Source organism: Cavia porcellus, unplaced genomic scaffold (genome assembly GCF_034190915.1).
Source record: "Cavia porcellus strain 051 isolate PalLab524CR breed Dunkin Hartley unplaced genomic scaffold, mCavPor4.1 scaffold_7, whole genome shotgun sequence".
Classification (NCBI taxonomy): domain Eukaryota; kingdom Metazoa; phylum Chordata; class Mammalia; order Rodentia; family Caviidae; genus Cavia; species Cavia porcellus.
Genome location: NW_026947490.1, coordinates 21,072,985 through 21,089,036, shown reverse-complemented (window position 1 = coordinate 21,089,036; position 16,052 = coordinate 21,072,985). Strand labels below are relative to the sequence as shown.

The window sequence follows — 16,052 nt, the reverse complement described above, 5'->3', positions numbered from 1 at the left end:
TTGAGAAAGCGAATATCCATGCTAATAAAAGAAGTTGAACCTTTTCCTACCATTATATATGCAAATTAATTCGAAATGGGTCAAATAGCTGAGTGTGAATGCTAAACCTGGAAAACGCTCAGCAGGAAGTAGAGAGAAATCTTTGATGATAAGCCTTTGACAGTGTTTTCTTGGATCTGACAAAAACATAGGCAACGACACTAAGACAAAATAGGCAAGTTGGACCTCAGGAAGACTAGATGTTTCTGGGGGTGAAAGGCTGTCATCCACCTATGACCCAGAAATTCCTCTTTTGGATATACGTAGAAAGCATTTGAGATAGACTTTTGGAGACATAAGGAAAATGTGTAGACATTTTTCTCTTCATCATTCTTTAAATAAAGTGGCCCAGGAACTATTTACACTGTATTGGGCATTGGAAATAATCTAGAGTTGATATTAGGGAGTTGGAAGAACTGAGTGTGGTGGCTCCTATCTGTAGACCTGGCAATCTGGGAAGCTGAGGCAGGAGAATCAGAAGTTTGAGCAGAGTCTTAGCAACTTTGAAGCTAGTGAGACTGTCTCAAAATGAGAGAATAAGACCCAGGCCAGGGATACACCTCAGCAGCACAGTGTACAGCCTGACAAGCACGAGATCATAAGTTCGATCCCCAAAGCACACCAAAAATAAAAATAAAAAAAGAAGGAAATAAAATAGGGTAGGGATGTAGCTCGGAAGGAGGGCTCTAGGCTTAAGCGCTAGTACTTTACACAAGCAAGCAAGCAAGCAAGCAAGCAAGCAAGCAATCAAACAAACAAAACTATGTGGGAGAATTCTCACAGTGCCACGTAAATGTGACTTTGGAACATAGGAATTAGAGTGTCCCCAGATGCTGGTGTCTGTGGGGCTCCTGGAACAAACTCCCTGTTAAGACTGGGGGTGACTGTGGAGTCAGAGGCAAAGCTCTTAACTGCTTTGCAAGTCCCTTGACTACATTTGTATATCAATTGGTACATTCCCTGTGACTTGTATCTATCTTGCACATTACTGGGTGAGAAATTCTCCCCAGAAGAGGGAGGAGAGGAGAAGCTACTCACTGAAAACTGGCAGCCAGAGGGTGTCGCTCCTGTTGGAACTGACAGGGTTGGAGACCTCACACTGATACTCCCCAGCATCCTCAATCTTGACAGGGTTGATGGTGAGGGTGCTTTTGTTCTCAGACAGAGTCATCCTCTCTGAGAGCTGCAGATCTTGGTTATTGAAGATCCACCGGATGGAGATGTCAGTGTTGTTTGAGAGGCAGGTGAGGACCACAGGATCATCTTCTGTGAGAGGGGTGTTGCTGGCCTGGACGGAGGGTCGCGACACTGGCTCTGTGGACAGAGGAGGGAACCGGCTGAGCCTGGACCCGGGTCCTAGCTATGCCCTTTCCTCAGATATTCAGCAAAGGCTCTGGGCCACCGTGAGTTCTGTATGGTGAGTGTAAGGACAGCCCTGACCCTCCACAGAGGGTGCATGCCTTGGCTCAGGTGACAGTAAGGAGCAGGCTCTCCCTCCCTTTGCGCCCAGCACACCCACGGAGGCCCAGCAGCTTCCCTAGAACTCTGTGAAGCACCTAGGACTCGAGCCTGTGCTCAGCCCATCTGTGTAGAACCTGTGCAGAAAGCTCATGGGAAGGTCCAATAGTATTTCCCGCTGACCTTTTTTCCTTTAGTTAAAATTCAAGAGAGTGAAAGTGAAGAGTGGGGTCGGGGAGACTGTCTCTGTATAGCAAGCTTCAGCTGAGTAAAACAAGCAACAGCAAGATAAAGACCGGCCTTGGGGAAGGCAGGGTGGGCTATGATGAGCCAAAGCCACCATAGCCTCCTACTGACTGTTGCACGATATTTGGCCAGTGATTTGTCCCGAAAGGCTGGCTTGATTCTCTCTGCAAACGTGGGCCTCTGGCCCTGCCCTTCCCTCCATGCAGGACTCCACAGGGAAGCACCGCTCTCTGAGGTGCATCACCTGCAGGTGCATTCTCAGCCACAGACAGCTGAAAATTCAGAGCCAGGGTTCAGAGAATTCTGCCTCGAGTTGCACATTTTCCTTTCCTTGACTGCTAGGAAGCCTCACATGCCCATTGGGGACTGGGTTTGGCAGCTTGAGGCTAGGCTAGCACCATGCATCTTGCCCGTGTCATTTCCCACCACAGAGACAGTAAGGGCAGAGCCAGTCCCTGCGTGAGACTGGAAAAGAGCTGGAGCACAGCTCTGACCTGCTGTGCCCTGTGCAAGAGATTTGCCACCTCTCATTGGAGAAAAGCAGTACAAATGTGTGTCAGAGCCCTGTGGGTTCTTTATGACCCATGGAAGAGGTTAAAGAAAAAAGACATGACAGAAGGAGGGAGTCAGTGAGTGAAAGGAGCCACCTGACTTGAATGACCTCAATGAGTTCAATGATTCCATGAATCTCCACCGACCCCTCAGGGCTTTCTGGGGTGAGGAGAACTATCTCTCATTTCAGGCTGAACTCCAGCTCTCAGCCACGAGCAATCAGGGAAGAAAGGTGCACAACACGAGGGATGATGGAGATTTGCTTGTGTCTGCGGACACAGGCTGGGAAGGGACTTCTGTCCCATTATTTCAAGACAACTGAAACACTACTCCAAAGCTTCGTGCTGTCATATAGCTTAGTGTAAAGGCCCTGGGCTCAGTCCTCAGTCCTGCAAACCAATCAGTTTGATCTAAGAAGTGAAAGATTTGTAAGCAACTAAACTACAAAACTTTGCTGAAAATATTCAAAAAAATACATCAGTGGAAGTTATTGTACTTTATTTTTGTAACAGAGTCTTGCTGTGTAGTTCCGGTTGGCCTCCTCTTGCCTCCCCCCTTGAAGCACTAGGATTTCAGGTTTGTACCATGATATCTTACCTATGTTCAGGTAAAGGAAGACTTCATAGTATTAAGTTGACCATATCACCCAAAGTGTGCTATAGATTGAATGAGAGTCCTATTGAAAGCTCAGTGACATTTTCAGATGCTTGTCATGGTACATCCTGTCAATCCAGCACTGTGGGAGGCTGAGGCAGGGTGATTATACATTTAAGTCCAGCTCAGACCATTTAGCAAATTAATGAGATCCTGAACAAAAAAGCTGGAGGTGGTAGCAGTAGCTGGGATGGAGCCCAGCTCGAATGCCCCAGGGTGAATCACCATGAATAAAACAAAAGTCAGGGACACTTTGTGCAGAAATTGAAAACTCCATCCTAAAATTCATATGTAATCTCATGAGACAACACATATTTAAAATGACTCTGAAAATGAAGAACAAAAATTGGAACAAAAGTGTCTGATTTCCAAAACTACAGTACAAAGCTACCGTAATGAAAAGAGTGTGCTTCCAGCATGAAAAAAGATATATAATCAATGCAACAGAAGAACAAGCTGACAAACGAGCGCTCCCATGGATGGCCAAATGAGTTTAAACTATTTAAAACGGTGAATATCCATGTAAGGAGAACACATATGCATGGCGTTTCATTGTGGGATTTGCTATATTTCCACAGCGTGTCACACCCAGATGGGGACACGTGCCTGCTCCATCATCTCAGTGTTTATCATGCTTCGTGTTGGGAACATTCAAGCTTGTCTTTGCTGCTTCTTTTGAAAGATAGAATTAGGCATGGGTAAACATGTTTCTCCTGCTGTGCTACAGAATACTGCAAGTTATTCTTTCTATCCACCTGCACTCCTGGGACCAAACTATTTTTGATGGCCATGCTAGTACTGCTCCCTGCAGAAAGGAATGTTTTTTTGATAAAGACATTGAGAAAGCGAATATCCATGCTAATAAAAGAAGTTGAACCTTTTCCTACCATTATATATGCAAATTAATTCGAAATGGGTCAAATAGCTGAGTGTGAATGCTAAACCTGGAAAACGCTCAGCAGGAAGTAGAGAGAAATCTTTGATGATAAGCCTTTGACAGTGTTTTCTTGGATCTGACAAAAACATAGGCAACGACACTAAGACAAAATAGGCAAGTTGGACCTCAGGAAGACTAGATGTTTCTGGGGGTGAAAGGCTGTCATCCACCTATGACCCAGAAATTCCTCTTTTGGATATACGTAGAAAGCATTTGAGATAGACTTTTGGAGACATAAGGAAAATGTGTAGACATTTTTCTCTTCATCATTCTTTAAATAAAGTGGCCCAGGAACTATTTACACTGTATTGGGCATTGGAAATAATCTAGAGTTGATATTAGGGAGTTGGAAGAACTGAGTGTGGTGGCTCCTATCTGTAGACCTGGCAATCTGGGAAGCTGAGGCAGGAGAATCAGAAGTTTGAGCAGAGTCTTAGCAACTTTGAAGCTAGTGAGACTGTCTCAAAATGAGAGAATAAGACCCAGGCCAGGGATACACCTCAGCAGCACAGTGTACAGCCTGACAAGCACGAGATCATAAGTTCGATCCCCAAAGCACACCAAAAATAAAAATAAAAAAAGAAGGAAATAAAATAGGGTAGGGATGTAGCTCGGAAGGAGGGCTCTAGGCTTAAGCGCTAGTACTTTACACAAGCAAGCAAGCAAGCAAGCAAGCAAGCAAGCAATCAAACAAACAAAACTATGTGGGAGAATTCTCACAGTGCCACGTAAATGTGACTTTGGAACATAGGAATTAGAGTGTCCCCAGATGCTGGTGTCTGTGGGGCTCCTGGAACAAACTCCCTGTTAAGACTGGGGGTGACTGTGGAGTCAGAGGCAAAGCTCTTAACTGCTTTGCAAGTCCCTTGACTACATTTGTATATCAATTGGTACATTCCCTGTGACTTGTATCTATCTTGCACATTACTGGGTGAGAAATTCTCCCCAGAAGAGGGAGGAGAGGAGAAGCTACTCACTGAAAACTGGCAGCCAGAGGGTGTCGCTCCTGTTGGAACTGACAGGGTTGGAGACCTCACACTGATACTCCCCAGCATCCTCAATCTTGACAGGGTTGATGGTGAGGGTGCTTTTGTTCTCAGACAGAGTCATCCTCTCTGAGAGCTGCAGATCTTGGTTATTGAAGATCCACCGGATGGAGATGTCAGTGTTGTTTGAGAGGCAGGTGAGGACCACAGGATCATCTTCTGTGAGAGGGGTGTTGCTGGCCTGGACGGAGGGTCGCGACACTGGCTCTGTGGACAGAGGAGGGAACCGGCTGAGCCTGGACCCGGGTCCTAGCTATGCCCTTTCCTCAGATATTCAGCAAAGGCTCTGGGCCACCGTGAGTTCTGTATGGTGAGTGTAAGGACAGCCCTGACCCTCCACAGAGTGTGCATGCCTTGGCTCAGGTGACAGTAAGGAGCAGGCTCTCCCTCCCTTTGCGCCCAGCACACCCACGGAGGCCCAGCAGCTTCCCTAGAACTCTGTGAAGCACCTAGGACTCGAGCCTGTGCTCAGCCCATCTGTGTAGAACCTGTGCAGAAAGCTCATGGGAAGGTCCAATAGTATTTCCCGCTGACCTTTTTTCCTTTAGTTAAAATTCAAGAGAGTGAAAGTGAAGAGTGGGGTCGGGGAGACTGTCTCTGTATAGCAAGCTTCAGCTGAGTAAAACAAGCAACAGCAAGATAAAGACCGGCCTTGGGGAAGGCAGGGTGGGCTATGATGAGCCAAAGCCACCATAGCTTCCTACTGACTGTTGCACGATATTTGGCCAGTGATTTGTCCCGAAAGGCTGGCTTGATTCTCTCTGCAAACGTGGGCCTCTGGCCCTGCCCTTCCCTCCATGCAGGACTCCACAGGGAAGCACCGCTCTCTGAGGTGCATCACCTGCAGGTGCATTCTCAGCCACAGACAGCTGAAAATTCAGAGCCAGGGTTCAGAGAATTCTGCCTCGAGTTGCACATTTTCCTTTCCTTGACTGCTAGGAAGCCTCACATGCCCATTGGGGACTGGGTTTGGCAGCTTGAGGCTAGGCTAGCACCATGCATCTTGCCCGTGTCATTTCCCACCACAGAGACAGTAAGGGCAGAGCCAGTCCCTGCGTGAGACTGGAAAAGAGCTGGAGCACAGCTCTGACCTGCTGTGCCCTGTGCAAGAGATTTGCCACCTCTCATTGGAGAAAAGCAGTACAAATGTGTGTCAGAGCCCTGTGGGTTCTTTATGACCCATGGAAGAGGTTAAAGAAAAAAGACATGACAGAAGGAGGGAGTCAGTGAGTGAAAGGAGCCACCTGACTTGAATGACCTCAATGAGTTCAATGATTCCATGAATCTCCACCGACCCCTCAGGGCTTTCTGGGGTGAGGAGAACTGTCTCTCATTTCAGGCTGAACTCCAGCTCTCAGCCACGAGCAATCAGGGAAGAAAGGTGCACAACACGAGGGATGATGGAGATTTGCTTGTGTCTGCGGACACAGGCTGGGAAGGGACTTCTGTCCCATTATTTCAAGACAACTGAAACACTACTCCAAAGCTTCGTGCTGTCATATAGCTTAGTGTAAAGGCCCTGGGCTCAGTCCTCAGTCCTGCAAACCAATCAGTTTGATCTAAGAAGTGAAAGATTTGTAAGCAACTAAACTACAAAACTTTGCTGAAAATATTCAAAAAAATACATCAGTGGAAGTTATTGTACTTTATTTTTGTAACAGAGTCTTGCTGTGTAGTTCCGGTTGGCCTCCTCTTGCCTCCCCCCTTGAAGCACTAGGATTTCAGGTTTGTACCATGATATCTTACCTATGTTCAGGTAAAGGAAGACTTCATAGTATTAAGTTGACCATATCACCCAAAGTGTGCTATAGATTGAATGAGAGTCCTATTGAAAGCTCAGTGACATTTTCAGATGCTTGTCATGGTACATCCTGTCAATCCAGCACTGTGGGAGGCTGAGGCAGGGTGATTATACATTTAAGTCCAGCTCAGACCATTTAGCAAATTAATGAGATCCTGAACAAAAAAGCTGGAGGTGGTAGCAGTAGCTGGGATGGAGCCCAGCTCGAATGCCCCAGGGTGAATCACCATGAATAAAACAAAAGTCAGGGACACTTTGTGCAGAAATTGAAAACTCCATCCTAAAATTCATATGTAATCTCATGAGACAACACATATTTAAAATGACTCTGAAAATGAAGAACAAAAATTGGAACAAAAGTGTCTGATTTCCAAAACTACAGTACAAAGCTACCGTAATGAAAAGAGTGTGCTTCCAGCATGAAAAAAGATATATAATCAATGCAACAGAAGAACAAGCTGACAAACGAGCGCTCCCATGGATGGCCAAATGAGTTTAAACTATTTAAAACGGTGAATATCCATGTAAGGAGAACACATATGCATGGCGTTTCATTGTGGGATTTGCTATATTTCCACAGCGTGTCACACCCAGATGGGGACACGTGCCTGCTCCATCATCTCAGTGTTTATCATGCTTCGTGTTGGGAACATTCAAGCTTGTCTTTGCTGCTTCTTTTGAAAGATAGAATTAGGCATGGGTAAACATGTTTCTCCTGCTGTGCTACAGAATACTGCAAGTTATTCTTTCTATCCACCTGCACTCCTGGGACCAAACTATTTTTGATGGCCATGCTAGTACTGCTCCCTGCAGAAAGGAATGTTTTTTTGATAAAGACATTGAGAAAGCGAATATCCATGCTAATAAAAGAAGTTGAACCTTTTCCTACCATTATATATGCAAATTAATTCGAAATGGGTCAAATAGCTGAGTGTGAATGCTAAACCTGGAAAACGCTCAGCAGGAAGTAGAGAGAAATCTTTGATGATAAGCCTTTGACAGTGTTTTCTTGGATCTGACAAAAACATAGGCAACGACACTAAGACAAAATAGGCAAGTTGGACCTCAGGAAGACTAGATGTTTCTGGGGGTGAAAGGCTGTCATCCACCTATGACCCAGAAATTCCTCTTTTGGATATACGTAGAAAGCATTTGAGATAGACTTTTGGAGACATAAGGAAAATGTGTAGACATTTTTCTCTTCATCATTCTTTAAATAAAGTGGCCCAGGAACTATTTACACTGTATTGGGCATTGGAAATAATCTAGAGTTGATATTAGGGAGTTGGAAGAACTGAGTGTGGTGGCTCCTATCTGTAGACCTGGCAATCTGGGAAGCTGAGGCAGGAGAATCAGAAGTTTGAGCAGAGTCTTAGCAACTTTGAAGCTAGTAAGACTGTCTCAAAATGAGAGAATAAGACCCAGGCCAGGGATACACCTCAGCAGCACAGTGTACAGCCTGACAAGCACGAGATCATAAGTTCGATCCCCAAAGCACACCAAAAATAAAAATAAAAAAGAAGGAAATAAAATAGGGTAGGGATGTAGCTCGGAAGGAGGGCTCTAGGCTTAAGCGCTAGTACTTTACACAAGCAAGCAAGCAAGCAAGCAAGCAAGCAAGCAATCAAACAAACAAAACTATGTGGGAGAATTCTCACAGTGCCACGTAAATGTGACTTTGGAACATAGGAATTAGAGTGTCCCCAGATGCTGGTGTCTGTGGGGCTCCTGGAACAAACTCCCTGTTAAGACTGGGGGTGACTGTGGAGTCAGAGGCAAAGCTCTTAACTGCTTTGCAAGTCCCTTGACTACATTTGTATATCAATTGGTACATTCCCTGTGACTTGTATCTATCTTGCACATTACTGGGTGAGAAATTCTCCCCAGAAGAGGGAGGAGAGGAGAAGCTACTCACTGAAAACTGGCAGCCAGAGGGTGTCGCTCCTGTTGGAACTGACAGGGTTGGAGACCTCACACTGATACTCCCCAGCATCCTCAATCTTGACAGGGTTGATGGTGAGGGTGCTTTTGTTCTCAGACAGAGTCATCCTCTCTGAGAGCTGCAGATCTTGGTTATTGAAGATCCACCGGATGGAGATGTCAGTGTTGTTTGAGAGGCAGGTGAGGACCACAGGATCATCTTCTGTGAGAGGGGTGTTGCTGGCCTGGACGGAGGGTCGCGACACTGGCTCTGTGGACAGAGGAGGGAACCGGCTGAGCCTGGACCCGGGTCCTAGCTATGCCCTTTCCTCAGATATTCAGCAAAGGCTCTGGGCCACCGTGAGTTCTGTATGGTGAGTGTAAGGACAGCCCTGACCCTCCACAGAGGGTGCATGCCTTGGCTCAGGTGACAGTAAGGAGCAGGCTCTCCCTCCCTTTGCGCCCAGCACACCCACGGAGGCCCAGCAGCTTCCCTAGAACTCTGTGAAGCACCTAGGACTCGAGCCTGTGCTCAGCCCATCTGTGTAGAACCTGTGCAGAAAGCTCATGGGAAGGTCCAATAGTATTTCCCGCTGACCTTTTTTCCTTTAGTTAAAATTCAAGAGAGTGAAAGTGAAGAGTGGGGTCGGGGAGACTGTCTCTGTATAGCAAGCTTCAGCTGAGTAAAACAAGCAACAGCAAGATAAAGACCGGCCTTGGGGAAGGCAGGGTGGGCTATGATGAGCCAAAGCCACCATAGCCTCCTACTGACTGTTGCACGATATTTGGCCAGTGATTTGTCCCGAAAGGCTGGCTTGATTCTCTCTGCAAACGTGGGCCTCTGGCCCTGCCCTTCCCTCCATGCAGGACTCCACAGGGAAGCACCGCTCTCTGAGGTGCATCACCTGCAGGTGCATTCTCAGCCACAGACAGCTGAAAATTCAGAGCCAGGGTTCAGAGAATTCTGCCTCGAGTTGCACATTTTCCTTTCCTTGACTGCTAGGAAGCCTCACATGCCCATTGGGGACTGGGTTTGGCAGCTTGAGGCTAGGCTAGCACCATGCATCTTGCCCGTGTCATTTCCCACCACAGAGACAGTAAGGGCAGAGCCAGTCCCTGCGTGAGACTGGAAAAGAGCTGGAGCACAGCTCTGACCTGCTGTGCCCTGTGCAAGAGATTTGCCACCTCTCATTGGAGAAAAGCAGTACAAATGTGTGTCAGAGCCCTGTGGGTTCTTTATGACCCATGGAAGAGGTTAAAGAAAAAAGACATGACAGAAGGAGGGAGTCAGTGAGTGAAAGGAGCCACCTGACTTGAATGACCTCAATGAGTTCAATGATTCCATGAATCTCCACCGACCCCTCAGGGCTTTCTGGGGTGAGGAGAACTGTCTCTCATTTCAGGCTGAACTCCAGCTCTCAGCCACGAGCAATCAGGGAAGAAAGGTGCACAACACGAGGGATGATGGAGATTTGCTTGTGTCTGCGGACACAGGCTGGGAAGGGACTTCTGTCCCATTATTTCAAGACAACTGAAACACTACTCCAAAGCTTCGTGCTGTCATATAGCTTAGTGTAAAGGCCCTGGGCTCAGTCCTCAGTCCTGCAAACCAATCAGTTTGATCTAAGAAGTGAAAGATTTGTAAGCAACTAAACTACAAAACTTTGCTGAAAATATTCAAAAAAATACATCAGTGGAAGTTATTGTACTTTATTTTTGTAACAGAGTCTTGCTGTGTAGTTCCGGTTGGCCTCCTCTTGCCTCCCCCCTTGAAGCACTAGGATTTCAGGTTTGTACCATGATATCTTACCTATGTTCAGGTAAAGGAAGACTTCATAGTATTAAGTTGACCATATCACCCAAAGTGTGCTATAGATTGAATGAGAGTCCTATTGAAAGCTCAGTGACATTTTCAGATGCTTGTCATGGTACATCCTGTCAATCCAGCACTGTGGGAGGCTGAGGCAGGGTGATTATACATTTAAGTCCAGCTCAGACCATTTAGCAAATTAATGAGATCCTGAACAAAAAAGCTGGAGGTGGTAGCAGTAGCTGGGATGGAGCCCAGCTCGAATGCCCCAGGGTGAATCACCATGAATAAAACAAAAGTCAGGGACACTTTGTGCAGAAATTGAAAACTCCATCCTAAAATTCATATGTAATCTCATGAGACAACACATATTTAAAATGACTCTGAAAATGAAGAACAAAAATTGGAACAAAAGTGTCTGATTTCCAAAACTACAGTACAAAGCTACCGTAATGAAAAGAGTGTGCTTCCAGCATGAAAAAAGATATATAATCAATGCAACAGAAGAACAAGCTGACAAACGAGCGCTCCCATGGATGGCCAAATGAGTTTAAACTATTTAAAACGGTGAATATCCATGTAAGGAGAACACATATGCATGGCGTTTCATTGTGGGATTTGCTATATTTCCACAGCGTGTCACACCCAGATGGGGACACGTGCCTGCTCCATCATCTCAGTGTTTATCATGCTTCGTGTTGGGAACATTCAAGCTTGTCTTTGCTGCTTCTTTTGAAAGATAGAATTAGGCATGGGTAAACATGTTTCTCCTGCTGTGCTACAGAATACTGCAAGTTATTCTTTCTATCCACCTGCACTCCTGGGACCAAACTATTTTTGATGGCCATGCTAGTACTGCTCCCTGCAGAAAGGAATGTTTTTTTGATAAAGACATTGAGAAAGCGAATATCCATGCTAATAAAAGAAGTTGAACCTTTTCCTACCATTATATATGCAAATTAATTCGAAATGGGTCAAATAGCTGAGTGTGAATGCTAAACCTGGAAAACGCTCAGCAGGAAGTAGAGAGAAATCTTTGATGATAAGCCTTTGACAGTGTTTTCTTGGATCTGACAAAAACATAGGCAACGACACTAAGACAAAATAGGCAAGTTGGACCTCAGGAAGACTAGATGTTTCTGGGGGTGAAAGGCTGTCATCCACCTATGACCCAGAAATTCCTCTTTTGGATATACGTAGAAAGCATTTGAGATAGACTTTTGGAGACATAAGGAAAATGTGTAGACATTTTTCTCTTCATCATTCTTTAAATAAAGTGGCCCAGGAACTATTTACACTGTATTGGGCATTGGAAATAATCTAGAGTTGATATTAGGGAGTTGGAAGAACTGAGTGTGGTGGCTCCTATCTGTAGACCTGGCAATCTGGGAAGCTGAGGCAGGAGAATCAGAAGTTTGAGCAGAGTCTTAGCAACTTTGAAGCTAGTGAGACTGTCTCAAAATGAGAGAATAAGACCCAGGCCAGGGATACACCTCAGCAGCACAGTGTACAGCCTGACAAGCACGAGATCATAAGTTCGATCCCCAAAGCACACCAAAAATAAAAATAAAAAAAGAAGGAAATAAAATAGGGTAGGGATGTAGCTCGGAAGGAGGGCTCTAGGCTTAAGCGCTAGTACTTTACACAAGCAAGCAAGCAAGCAAGCAAGCAAGCAAGCAATCAAACAAACAAAACTATGTGGGAGAATTCTCACAGTGCCACGTAAATGTGACTTTGGAACATAGGAATTAGAGTGTCCCCAGATGCTGGTGTCTGTGGGGCTCCTGGAACAAACTCCCTGTTAAGACTGGGGGTGACTGTGGAGTCAGAGGCAAAGCTCTTAACTGCTTTGCAAGTCCCTTGACTACATTTGTATATCAATTGGTACATTCCCTGTGACTTGTATCTATCTTGCACATTACTGGGTGAGAAATTCTCCCCAGAAGAGGGAGGAGAGGAGAAGCTACTCACTGAAAACTGGCAGCCAGAGGGTGTCGCTCCTGTTGGAACTGACAGGGTTGGAGACCTCACACTGATACTCCCCAGCATCCTCAATCTTGACAGGGTTGATGGTGAGGGTGCTTTTGTTCTCAGACAGAGTCATCCTCTCTGAGAGCTGCAGATCTTGGTTATTGAAGATCCACCGGATGGAGATGTCAGTGTTGTTTGAGAGGCAGGTGAGGACCACAGGATCATCTTCTGTGAGAGGGGTGTTGCTGGCCTGGACGGAGGGTCGCGACACTGGCTCTGTGGACAGAGGAGGGAACCGGCTGAGCCTGGACCCGGGTCCTAGCTATGCCCTTTCCTCAGATATTCAGCAAAGGCTCTGGGCCACCGTGAGTTCTGTATGGTGAGTGTAAGGACAGCCCTGACCCTCCACAGAGGGTGCATGCCTTGGCTCAGGTGACAGTAAGGAGCAGGCTCTCCCTCCCTTTGCGCCCAGCACACCCACGGAGGCCCAGCAGCTTCCCTAGAACTCTGTGAAGCACCTAGGACTCGAGCCTGTGCTCAGCCCATCTGTGTAGAACCTGTGCAGAAAGCTCATGGGAAGGTCCAATAGTATTTCCCGCTGACCTTTTTTCCTTTAGTTAAAATTCAAGAGAGTGAAAGTGAAGAGTGGGGTCGGGGAGACTGTCTCTGTATAGCAAGCTTCAGCTGAGTAAAACAAGCAACAGCAAGATAAAGACCGGCCTTGGGGAAGGCAGGGTGGGCTATGATGAGCCAAAGCCACCATAGCCTCCTACTGACTGTTGCACGATATTTGGCCAGTGATTTGTCCCGAAAGGCTGGCTTGATTCTCTCTGCAAACGTGGGCCTCTGGCCCTGCCCTTCCCTCCATGCAGGACTCCACAGGGAAGCACCGCTCTCTGAGGTGCATCACCTGCAGGTGCATTCTCAGCCACAGACAGCTGAAAATTCAGAGCCAGGGTTCAGAGAATTCTGCCTCGAGTTGCACATTTTCCTTTCCTTGACTGCTAGGAAGCCTCACATGCCCATTGGGGACTGGGTTTGGCAGCTTGAGGCTAGGCTAGCACCATGCATCTTGCCCGTGTCATTTCCCACCACAGAGACAGTAAGGGCAGAGCCAGTCCCTGCGTGAGACTGGAAAAGAGCTGGAGCACAGCTCTGACCTGCTGTGCCCTGTGCAAGAGATTTGCCACCTCTCATTGGAGAAAAGCAGTACAAATGTGTGTCAGAGCCCTGTGGGTTCTTTATGACCCATGGAAGAGGTTAAAGAAAAAAGACATGACAGAAGGAGGGAGTCAGTGAGTGAAAGGAGCCACCTGACTTGAATGACCTCAATGAGTTCAATGATTCCATGAATCTCCACCGACCCCTCAGGGCTTTCTGGGGTGAGGAGAACTGTCTCTCATTTCAGGCTGAACTCCAGCTCTCAGCCACGAGCAATCAGGGAAGAAAGGTGCACAACACGAGGGATGATGGAGATTTGCTTGTGTCTGCGGACACAGGCTGGGAAGGGACTTCTGTCCCATTATTTCAAGACAACTGAAACACTACTCCAAAGCTTCGTGCTGTCATATAGCTTAGTGTAAAGGCCCTGGGCTCAGTCCTCAGTCCTGCAAACCAATCAGTTTGATCTAAGAAGTGAAAGATTTGTAAGCAACTAAACTACAAAACTTTGCTGAAAATATTCAAAAAAATACATCAGTGGAAGTTATTGTACTTTATTTTTGTAACAGAGTCTTGCTGTGTAGTTCCGGTTGGCCTCCTCTTGCCTCCCCCCTTGAAGCACTAGGATTTCAGGTTTGTACCATGATATCTTACCTATGTTCAGGTAAAGGAAGACTTCATAGTATTAAGTTGACCATATCACCCAAAGTGTGCTATAGATTGAATGAGAGTCCTATTGAAAGCTCAGTGACATTTTCAGATGCTTGTCATGGTACATCCTGTCAATCCAGCACTGTGGGAGGCTGAGGCAGGGTGATTATACATTTAAGTCCAGCTCAGACCATTTAGCAAATTAATGAGATCCTGAACAAAAAAGCTGGAGGTGGTAGCAGTAGCTGGGATGGAGCCCAGCTCGAATGCCCCAGGGTGAATCACCATGAATAAAACAAAAGTCAGGGACACTTTGTGCAGAAATTGAAAACTCCATCCTAAAATTCATATGTAATCTCATGAGACAACACATATTTAAAATGACTCTGAAAATGAAGAACAAAAATTGGAACAAAAGTGTCTGATTTCCAAAACTACAGTACAAAGCTACCGTAATGAAAAGAGTGTGCTTCCAGCATGAAAAAAGATATATAATCAATGCAACAGAAGAACAAGCTGACAAACGAGCGCTCCCATGGATGGCCAAATGAGTTTAAACTATTTAAAACGGTGAATATCCATGTAAGGAGAACACATATGCATGGCGTTTCATTGTGGGATTTGCTATATTTCCACAGCGTGTCACACCCAGATGGGGACACGTGCCTGCTCCATCATCTCAGTGTTTATCATGCTTCGTGTTGGGAACATTCAAGCTTGTCTTTGCTGCTTCTTTTGAAAGATAGAATTAGGCATGGGTAAACATGTTTCTCCTGCTGTGCTACAGAATACTGCAAGTTATTCTTTCTATCCACCTGCACTCCTGGGACCAAACTATTTTTGATGGCCATGCTAGTACTGCTCCCTGCAGAAAGGAATGTTTTTTTGATAAAGACATTGAGAAAGCGAATATCCATGCTAATAAAAGAAGTTGAACCTTTTCCTACCATTATATATGCAAATTAATTCGAAATGGGTCAAATAGCTGAGTGTGAATGCTAAACCTGGAAAACGCTCAGCAGGAAGTAGAGAGAAATCTTTGATGATAAGCCTTTGACAGTGTTTTCTTGGATCTGACAAAAACATAGGCAACGACACTAAGACAAAATAGGCAAGTTGGACCTCAGGAAGACTAGATGTTTCTGGGGGTGAAAGGCTGTCATCCACCTATGACCCAGAAATTCCTCTTTTGGATATACGTAGAAAGCATTTGAGATAGACTTTTGGAGACATAAGGAAAATGTGTAGACATTTTTCTCTTCATCATTCTTTAAATAAAGTGGCCCAGGAACTATTTACACTGTATTGGGCATTGGAAATAATCTAGAGTTGATATTAGGGAGTTGGAAGAACTGAGTGTGGTGGCTCCTATCTGTAGACCTGGCAATCTGGGAAGCTGAGGCAGGAGAATCAGAAGTTTGAGCACAGTCTTGGCAACTTCGAAGCTAGTGAGACTGTCTCAAAATGAGAGAATTAGACCAAGGCCAGGGATACACCTCAGCAGCACAGTGTACAGCCTGACAAGCACGAGATCATAAGTTCGATCCCCAAAGCACACCAAAAATAAAAATAAAAAAAGAAGGAAATAAAATAGGGTAGGGATGTAGCTTGGAAGGAGGGCTCTAGGCTTAAGCCCTAGTACCTTACACAAGCAAGCAAGCAACCAAACAAACAAACAAAACTATGTGGGAGAATTCTCACAGTGCCACGAAAATGTGACTTTGGAACATAGGCATTAGAGTGTCCCCAGATGCTGGTGTCTGTTGGGCTCCTGGAACAAACTCCCTGTTAAGACTGGGGGTGACT

General features: G+C 45.9%; 1 protein-coding gene across 5 annotated transcripts in view; it reads right to left on the bottom strand.

Annotated features, from left to right (window-relative positions):
• LOC100731634 (carcinoembryonic antigen-related cell adhesion molecule 5-like) overlaps window positions 1-16,052 on the bottom strand; it is a 77,387-nt gene that overhangs the window by 46,749 nt on the left and 14,586 nt on the right. For all 5 annotated transcript variants that reach the window (XM_063252820.1, XM_063252819.1, XM_063252822.1 and 2 more), the window contains exons 4-7: window positions 12,435-12,710; window positions 8,649-8,924; window positions 4,864-5,139; window positions 1,078-1,353 (exon numbers count right to left, since the gene is read on the bottom strand). In XM_063252820.1, the coding sequence (XP_063108890.1) occupies window positions 1,078-1,353; window positions 4,864-5,139; window positions 8,649-8,924; window positions 12,435-12,710 (1,104 nt within the window). The remainder of the gene's footprint in view (window positions 1-1,077; window positions 1,354-4,863; window positions 5,140-8,648; window positions 8,925-12,434; window positions 12,711-16,052) is intronic.